This window comes from Aquarana catesbeiana, linkage group LG01 (genome assembly GCF_042186555.1).
Source record: "Aquarana catesbeiana isolate 2022-GZ linkage group LG01, ASM4218655v1, whole genome shotgun sequence".
Classification (NCBI taxonomy): Eukaryota; Metazoa; Chordata; class Amphibia; order Anura; family Ranidae; genus Aquarana; species Aquarana catesbeiana.
The window spans coordinates 241430664-241440843 of NC_133324.1; the positions used below are offsets into that span (position 1 = coordinate 241430664).

Genomic DNA, 10180 nt, shown 5'->3' on the forward strand with positions numbered 1-10180 from the left:
TTCCCCGATCTTGGGGAGGGAAGGTGACCAAAAATCGCTCTGGTGGTTGGCAAGAGAATTCCAACCTGTACCCATTGGTCACTAGGCCCAGGATGAATGGGCTTGAGGTGACTGCTGCCCACTGTGGGAGAAAGGCCCTCAATCTTCCTCCCACTGGGAAACACGAGTCACTGTGGCTTGGCGGGTTGTTGAGGAGGGTTAAACAAGACACCCCCTCTACATCTGCCCTTGTGCCCTGTCCAATGTTTTTTGGGCCTATTGTCCTTTTCTCTAGGACCTTGCTGCCTACTTTGGCCACAAAAAAACTCTGCTTTTTTTCTTATTTTCTGGAAGGGCCTTTTTTTCTATCAGCCGTGCGTTCCAGGGCCTCCTGTAGACCTGGGCCAAAAAGATGATCACCTGTTAAGGAAAGTCCACATAGGCGCAACTTTGAGGCTGCATCACCTGACCAGGTTTTAAGCCATAGGCTTCTTCTGGCCGAATTCACTAAGGCCGAAGTCCTGGATGACATTCTTACTGACTCTGCGGAAGAATCAGCTAAAAACCCCACTGCACGAAAGAGAGGGAAAGACTTCAGAATCTGCTCTCTAGAGGTACCTGCCAACGTGTTTGTATTTGTGTCAACCATACTTCCAAATTTCTGGCTACACATGTGGAGGCAGAGCTGGTTTAAGATTCCCAACAGCTGAATCCCAGGCTCTGTGGAGAAGTATATCCCCTCTTTTGTCCATCGGGTTCCTAAGCGTGCCCATATCATCAAACGCTAGGTCTGAGTTTCTTGAAACCTTTGAAAGAGGTGCGTCTAACTTAGGATTCTTGTTCCATGGCTGCGCTGTGTCCTCATCAAATGGAAACCTCCTTTTAGGTTACCAGAAAAGAAAGGTTTTCTCTCTGTATTTTCCCACTCCAGTTTGATAGTATCAAGAAGGGAACTATGCACTGGAAAAACGCTAGGCTTTATTATGCAAACCTTTGTACATAAGATCGTGTTTAGACAATTGTACCTCCTCCTCTTCAAACTCAAGTGTTGTATAGATAGGCTTTAATAAGTCATCAACATCTTCTAAAGATAACTTAAACCTCGAGCCCTTTGTGTATTCTCTATCTTTGGGCCCTGTATCTGGCCCTGATTCTTCCGCCACCTTTAACTGGCCTTCACAGCAAGGAGCACATGGAGGGAAGAACGGGTAGAACTAGCTTCAGCCTCAGAGTCTTCACACTCCGCAATCTGCTGCGGTGCACTACCGACTGAAGCCCTAATTGGAGATGGACCCTCTGCGGGAGCCTGAAGCAGGTCAATTAGAGTTTTAAATGAGCTAAAGGTAGACGACGCAAGCTCATCTCTAACAGAAGTCAGCATTTTCTGACAGGAGGCTACCGGGTCATCCATTACCAGGCCTTCTATACAGGAGCGACAAACTGCTTTGCTCCATGCGGAGCTCAATTTGTTTCTGCACATTTCCTTTTTGGTGGCTGCGCTTGGGCATTGTCCTGAGTCTTGGTCTGCAAGACAAAATAAATGACCCATAATGTAATCTTAAGGGAAGAGGAGGGAGGGAGGAGGAAACACTCACAAGGATAGCAAGAGGGTGAAAAAAACTCCAGGTTTATCCGTGAGGTGCTGGTGTTGGGGACTGCATCCACTACCTGTGCAGGTACTGCAGAAGGATCCATCCTGCCCCTCTGGTAGACCACAGCCTCTGCTGCTTCTTCACCATTCAAATACCAGCAACCAGCATCCCGTTTGCACCGTTTATGGAGACCGGGAACAAAGCGTCTCCGGTGCCCGATGATGACGTCATATGCCCCGGAAGTGACCCTCGCTGGATACTTCCTGTGGGCCAGCTTGGAGCGCAGTAGCTCCACCCCCTCGAGCTCTGCAGCTTCCTCTTTCCCTTGCACATACAAGCCACGCTGTCAGCGGGGAAAGGATACCACCGCGCTACTATGCAACCCGAGCTATGGGGCCCGACATCACCTCGGTCTTGGCCCTCTCCAAGCACTGAGAACAGGGAACAGTAGTACAATCAGCTTCCCCAGCAGAGATGCTACTTCTGGCAGAGGCGAAAGGTCAGTGATACACCCCAAACAGCCATTAGAGCCCCTGCTCATGAGACCTAGGGGACCAAGTTGCAGGAACATGTTACCCTCCGTCCAGAGGAAACACTAATAACTGACATGGGGCCTGGAGGACAGCCCTTTTATCTGGTGGGGGTAACGTGTTTCCTGTCCTGGTAGGAGGAGCCCTAGGTCTCATGGGCTATCCTGGAAGACGCTTAAAGAAACATCGCTTTCTGCTGCAATTAAAGTTTCTGACCCATTTTTGGGGATCCTGGTGTGCTGGTGACATTACCTTCTTTGACTATACACGGTTCCAGCCAGTGGTCACTTCAGCACCCATCTCTACAGAAATGCATGCGTTGGGAATATTGCATTGGAAGTCTTGTCCTGTACAGTGTTGCTAGTAAATTTAGTTTTGCTAGGTGGTAACAAGCCTGGCTAATTTGTAGTTTGATCAAATGGTTTTCTCCTAAGCTTGAGTTGAACTGCGATTTTCTCTTCTGTCAATGGGTGGCACTGTTGCCTTTAGCATTAGAATGATAAGAGTACAGTGAATTCAGGTAATGAGCGAATATGCTTTTCTCAGCCAGCCAATCAGCAGGGGTAGGGAACAGGACATTTGCCTAAGAGTGTCCTACCCCTCTCTCCCCCTGTTCCTGTTAAGAAAATAAAACTTTGTTCATTTTTAACAGTGACTGGCACGCATCTTTCCATCTTGCACTACACCCACCACGCCTAGTAACCTGCACCCTGAGGAGGAATGTCAGCTCTCCCTGACTTTGGGGGTCACCACTAGGCCTCTGGGAGTCCCCACTAGGCCTCTGGGAGTCCGCTACATATATGAAGTACAAATGCATCAAGGAGCCAATCAGACTGCACTGGCAGACATGGTGGCAGTCTAGAAAAGCGATCCGCAAATGTGGGCTGCAGAAAGCATGAAGTCCTTGCGGCAGTATTCCTTTAACACCATTGATGGGGCACTATTTCTCCCTCTGAAAAAAAAAAAAAAAAAACACTAGGAGCAATTTCCTCCAATGAAGGGGCACAACTCCTCCCACTGACACTATTAATGGGGCATTATTACTCTAGTTGATAGCGATGATTGAACACTATTCCTACCACTGACACAACTATTCATCCTTCTGAAACAAACATCAAGGAACATTTTTTTCCCACTGAAACCAATGATGGGGCACTATTCCTAGCACAGACACCAACAAAATGCCGCCATTTCTTCCACTTACGCAACAAGGGGCACATATTCCTCCCACTGGCACCAGCGATTGGAGAGGGGCACTTATACCTCCCACTGGCACCAGCGACTGGGGGCACATATTCCTCCCACTGGCACCAGTGACGGGGGGGGCACATATTCCTCCCACTGGCACCAGGGCGGCACATATTACTCACACTGGCACCAGCACCACGGCGGGGGGGGGCGCGTTGGTGGTGGGGCACTTATTTCTCCCACTGGCACCAGTGACCGGGGGGGGGCACTTATTCCTCCCACTGGCACCAGCGACAGGGAGGGGGGGCACTTATTCCTCCCACTGGCACCAGCGACAGGGAGGGGGGGCACTTATTCCTCCCACTGGCACCAGCGACAGGGAGGGGGGGGCACTTATTCCTCCCACTGGCACCAGCGACAGGGAGGGGGGGGCACTTATTCCTCCCACTGGCACCAGCGACAGGGAGGGGGGGCACTTATTCCTCCCACTGGCACCAGCGACAGGGAGGGGGGGGCACTTATTCCTCCCACTGGCACCAGCGACAGGGAGGGGGGGCACTTATTCCTCCCACTGGCACCAGCGACAGGGAGGGGGGGCACTTATTCCTCCCACTGGCACCAGCAACAGGGGGCACTTATTCCTCCCACTGGCACCAGCGACAGGGAGGGGGGGGCACTTATTCCTCCCACTGGCACCGACAGGGAGGGGGGGCACTTATTCCTCCCACTGGCACCAGCGACAGGGGGGGCACATATTCCTCCCACTGGCACCAGCGACAGGGAGGGGGGGCACTTATTCCTCCCACTGGCATCAGCGACAGGGAGGGGGGGGCACTTATTCCTCCCACTGGCACCAGCGACAGGGAGGGGGGGCATTTATTCCTCCCACTGGCACCAGCGACAGGGAGGGGGGGCACTTATTCCTCCCACTGGCACCAGCAACAGGGGGCACTTATTCCTCCCACTGGCACCAGCGACAGGGAGGGGGGGGGCACTTATTCCTCCCACTGGCACCGACAGGGAGGGGGGGCACTTATTCCTCCCACTGGCACCAGCGACAGGGGGGGCACATATTCCTCCCACTGGCACCAGGGCGGCACATATTACTCACACTGGCACCAGCACCACGGCGGGGGGGGGGCGCATTGGTGGTGGGGCACTTATTCCTCCCACTGGCACCAGCGACAGGGAGGGGGGGGCACTTATTCCTCCCACTGGCACCAGCGACAGGGAGGGGGGGGCACTTATTCCTCCCACTGGCACCAGCGACAGGGAGGGGGGGGCACTTATTCCTCCCACTGGCACCAGCGACAGGGAGGGGGGGGCACTTATTCCTCCCACTGGCACCAGCGACAGGGAGGGGGGGGCACTTATTCCTCCCACTGGCACCAGCGACAGGGAGGGGGGGGCACTTATTCCTCCCACTGGCACCAGCGACAGGGAGGGGGGGGCACTTATTCCTCCCACTGGCACCAGCGACAGGGAGGGGGGGCACTTATTCCTCCTACAGGCACCAGCGACAGGGAGGGGGGGGCACTTATTCCTCCCACTGGCACCAGCGACAGGGAGGGGGGGCACTTATTCCTCCCACTGGCACCAGCGACAGGGAGGGGGGGCACTTATTCCTCCCACTGGCACCAGCAACAGGGGGCACTTATTCCTCCCACTGGCACCAGCGACAGGGAGGGGGGGCACTTATTCCTCCCACTGGCACCAGCGACAGGGAGGGGGGGCACTTATTCCTCCCACTGGCACCAGCGACAGGGAGGGGGGGGCACTTATTCCTCCCACTGGCACCAGCGACAGGGAGGGGGGGGCACTTATTCCTCCCACTGGCACCAGCGACAGGGAGGGGGGGGCACTTATTCCTCCCACTGGCACCAGCGACAGGGAGGGGGGGGCACTTATTCCTCCCACTGGCACCAGCGACAGGGAGGGGGGGGGCACTTATTCCTCCCACTGGCACCAGCGACAGGGAGGGGGGGCACTTATTCCTCCCACTGGCACCAGCGACAGGGGGCACTTATTCCTCCCACTGGCACCAGCAACAGGGGGCACTTATTCCTCCCACTGGCACCAGCAACAGGGGGCACTTATTCCTCCCACTGGCACCAGCAACAGGGGGCACTTATTCCTCCCACTGGCACCAGCAACAGGGGGCACTTATTCCTCCCACTGGCACCAGCAACAGGGGGCACTTATTCCTCCCACTGGCACCAGCAACAGGGGGCACTTATTCCTCCCACTGGCACCAGCAACAGGGGGCACTTATTCCTCCCACTGGCACCAGCAACAGGGGGCACTTATTCCTCCCACTGGCACCAGCAACAGGGGGCACTTATTCCTCCCACTGGCACCAGCAACAGGGGGCACTTATTCCTCCCACTGGCACCAGCAACAGGGGGCACTTATTCCTCCCACTGGCACCAGCAACAGGGGGCACTTATTCCTCCCACTGGCACCAGCAACAGGGGGCACTTATTCCTCCCACTGGCACCAGCAACAGGGGGCACTTATTCCTCCCACTGGCACCAGCAACAGGGGGCACTTATTCCTCCCACTGGCACCAGCAACAGGGGGCACTTATTCCTCCCACTGGCACCAGCGACAGGGAGGGGGGGCACTTATTCCTCCTACAGGCACCAGCGACAGGGAGGGGGGGGCACTTATTCCTCCCACTGGCACCAGCGACAGGGAGGGGGGGCACTTATTCCTCCCACTGGCACCAGCGACAGGGAGGGGGGGCACTTATTCCTCCCACTGGCACCAGCAACAGGGGGCACTTATTCCTCCCACTGGCACCAGCGACAGGGAGGGGGGGGCACTTATTCCTCCCACTGGCACCAGCGACAGGGAGGGGGGGCACTTATTCCTCCCACTGGCACCAGCGACAGGGAGGGGGGGGCACTTATTCCTCCCACTGGCACCAGCGACAGGGAGGGGGGGGGCACTTATTCCTCCCACTGGCACCAGCGACAGGGAGGGGGGGGCACTTATTCCTCCCACTGGCACCAGCGACAGGGAGGGGGGGGCACTTATTCCTCCCACTGGCACCAGCGACAGGGAGGGGGGGGCACTTATTCCTCCCACTGGCACCAGCGACAGGGAGGGGGGGCACTTATTCCTCCCACTGGCACCAGCGACAGGGAGGGGGGGGCACTTATTCCTCCCACTGGCACCAGCAACAGGGGGCACTTATTCCTCCCACTGGCACCAGCAACAGGGGGCACTTATTCCTCCCACTGGCACCAGCAACAGGGGGCACTTATTCCTCCCACTGGCACCAGCAACAGGGGGCACTTATTCCTCCCACTGGCACCAGCAACAGGGGGCACTTATTCCTCCCACTGGCACCAGCAACAGGGGGCACTTATTCCTCCCACTGGCACCAGCAACAGGGGGCACTTATTCCTCCCACTGGCACCAGCAACAGGGAGGGGGGGCACTTATTCCTCCCACTGGCAACAGGGAGGGGGGGCACTTATTCCTCCCACTGGCAACAGGGAGGGGGGGCACTTATTCCTCCCACTGGCAACAGGGAGGGGGGGCACTTATTCCTCCCACTGGCAACAGGGAGGGGGGGCACTTATTCCTCCCACTGGCAACAGGGAGGGGGGGCACTTATTCCTCCCACTGGCAACAGGGAGGGGGGGCACTTATTCCTCCCACTGGCAACAGGGAGGGGGGGCACTTATTCCTCCCACTGGCAACAGGGAGGGGGGGCACTTATTCCTCCCACTGGCAACAGGGAGGGGGGGCACTTATTCCTCCCACTGGCAACAGGGAGGGGGGGCACTTATTCCTTCCACTGACGTGACAGGGAGGGGGGACACTTATTCCTTCCACTGACGTGACAGGGAGGGGGGACACTTATTCCTTCCACTGACGTGACAGGGAGGGGGGACACTTATTCCTTCCACTGACGTGATAGGGAGGGGGGACACTTATTCCTTCCACTGACGTGAAAGGGAGGGGGGGGCACTTATTCCTTCCACTGATGTGACAGGGAGGGGGGGGCACTTATTCCTTCCACTGATGTGACAGGGAGGGGGGGGGGGCACTTATTCCTTCCACTGATGTGACAGGGAGGGGGGGGGGCACTTATTCCTTCCACTGATGTGACAGGGAGGGGGGGGCACTTATTCCTTCCACTGATGTGACAGGGAGGGGGGGGCACTTATTCCTTCCACTGATGTGACAGGGAGGGGGGGCACTTATTCCTTCCACTGATGTGACAGGGAGGGGGGGCACTTATTCCTTCCACTGATGTGACAGGGAGGGGGGGGCACTTATTCCTTCCACTGATGTGACAGGGAGGGGGGGGCACTTATTCCTTCCACTGATGTGACAGGGAGGGGGGGCACTTATTCCTTCCACTGACGTGACAGGGAGGGGGGGGCACTTATTCCTTCCACTGACGTGACAGGGAGGGGGGGGCACTTATTCCTTCCACTGACGTGACGGGGGGGGGGCACTTATTCCTTCCACTGACGTGACAGGGGGGGGGGGGCACTTATTCCTTCCACTGACGTGACAGGGAGGGGGGGGGGCACTTATTCCTTCCACTGACGTGACAGGGAGAGGGGGGGCACTTATTCCTTCCACTGACGTGACAGGGAGGGGGGGGCACTTATTCCTTCCACTGACGTGACAGGGAGGGGGGGCACTTATTCCTTCCACTGATGTGACAGGGAGGGGGGGCACTTATTCCTTCCACTGATGTGACAGGGAGGGGGGGCACTTATTATTTCCACTGATGTGACAGGGAGGGGGGGGGGGCACTTATTCCTTCCACTGATGTGACAGGGAGGGGGGGCACTTATTCCTTCCACTGATGTGACAGGGAGGGGGGGCACTTATTCCTTCCACTGATGTGACAGGGAGGGGGGGCACTTATTCCTTCCACTGATGTGACAGGGAGGGGGGGGCACTTATTCCTTCCACTGATGTGACAGGGAGGGGGGGGGCACTTATTCCTTCCACTGATGTGACAGGGAGGGGGGGCACTTATTCCTTCCACTGATGTGACAGGGAGGGGGGGCACTTATTCCTTCCACTGATGTGACAGGGAGGGGGGGCACTTATACCTTCCACTGATGTGACAGGGAGGAGGGGCACTTATTCCTTCCACTGATGTGACAGGGAGGGGGGGCACTTATTCCTTCCACTGATGTGACGGGGGGGGGGCACTTATTCCTTCCACTGATGTGACGGGGGGGGGGGGCACTTATTCCTTCCACTGATGTGACAGGGAGGGGGGGCACTTATACCTTCCACTGATGTGACAGGGAGGAGGGGCACTTATTCCTTCCACTGATGTGACAGGGGGGGCACTTATACCTTCCACTGATGTGACAGGGAGGGGGGGCACTTATTCCTTCCACTGATGTGACGGGGGGGGGGGCACTTATTCCTTCCACTGATGTGACAGGGAGGGGGGGCACTTATTCCTTCCACTGATGTGACGGGGGGGGCACTTATTCCTTCCACTGATGTGACGGGGGGCACGTATTCCTTCCACTGACGTGACAGGGGGGGGGGGCACGTATTCCTTCCACTGACGTGACGGGGGGGGGGGGGGGGCACGTATTCCTTCCACTGACGTGACAGGGGGGGGGGGGGCACGTATTCCTTCCACTGACGTGACAGGGGGGGGGGGGCACTTATTCCTTCCACTAACACACCACTTTTTCTCCCTCTGAGATAAACACTGGGGAACAATTACTCCCACAGACACCAATGACTGGGCACTATTGCTTCCACTAACAATTGCTACAGCATTAAGGTCCAATTTTCCTCTGTCACTACAATGATGGGTTATTATCCCGTTTCATGATAGGCATTATTCTCTCCCCCCCACCACAGACCCAAAGTTTTTTGCTTTGTTTTGTTTTTTACACCCATTGACCACCGACCTTCTGATGAGAAGATCTATAACATTATCTGTGGATGTCATTCCAGGCCACGGCCTATGTTGGCTGCATGGTCCTCCCTCTATGTATAGGATATGTCTGAAAGCAGTTCTTTCTAGTATATAGGTTGGAATGAAGATGTCCGATGATGTGTGCTCACCTGGAGAAGGGGCAAGATGTGCTTATTGAGCCTCCTCTTCTCCAGCGCACTGATCTCCATGTTCTTGGTCATCTCACTCAGCAGTACCAGCACAGAGATCTTGTACGGCGTCACCCAGTCCTTAATACCAAACACATTGGCATGCACCACTCCATTGGTCATCATGGGGTTGAAGTAAAGGCTCTCATGTACACTGGCCATGTTTTCCACAGAGACACACACGGCCCCGCCGCCTCTTTATCCTACACAGCCCTATGCCTTTACAACATCCCGCGTCATCCCACCGACCAATAGGAACACGGCGGAAGCCGGAACTGCATCGTTCCAGAAAAGTGTCTGGACTTCAGGTGTCCTATCACATGAAAGGTTACATGGAGGGGTGGGGCAAGTTTATGAGGGCGTGTTCTAGAACCGGAAGCGTATTGCAATGTAGTGTGCTAGGGTGTGGGGGAGGACATAAAGTGAAATAAGACTTATAGCAGTTGCAGTAATGTGTATCTGGTGCAGGGGAGGATAGTGAATGCAATATAGGGTGCAGAAGAAAACATGGTGGGGTTCAGTTACTAAAACTGGAGAGTGCAAAATCTGGTGCAGCTGTGCATAGAAACCAATCCACTTCAAGGGGTTTTTTGGTCAAAGCTTTAAGGATAACTCCACTTATGTGGGGAAAAACAGCAAATATAAAAAAAATATATATAGTTTATATAAATTGCAACAGAAGTCATATTGTGATTAAAGCAGAGTTCCGCCTTCCCATTTTATTTATTTTAGTTACTTATATAGCGCTGTCAATTTAAACAGCTCTTTACATATACATTG

General features: G+C 55.5%; 1 protein-coding gene across 1 annotated transcript in view; it reads right to left on the reverse strand.

Annotated features, from left to right (window-relative positions):
* ANAPC5 (anaphase promoting complex subunit 5) overlaps nucleotides 1-9675 on the reverse strand; it is a 60490-nt gene extending 50815 nt beyond the window's left edge. Inside the window, exon 1 of the mRNA XM_073626623.1 lies at nucleotides 9362-9675. Coding sequence (XP_073482724.1) covers nucleotides 9362-9562 — 201 coding nt within the window. The 5' untranslated portion in view covers nucleotides 9563-9675. The remainder of the gene's footprint in view (nucleotides 1-9361) is intronic.
* Nucleotides 9676-10180: the final 505 nt, after the last annotated feature.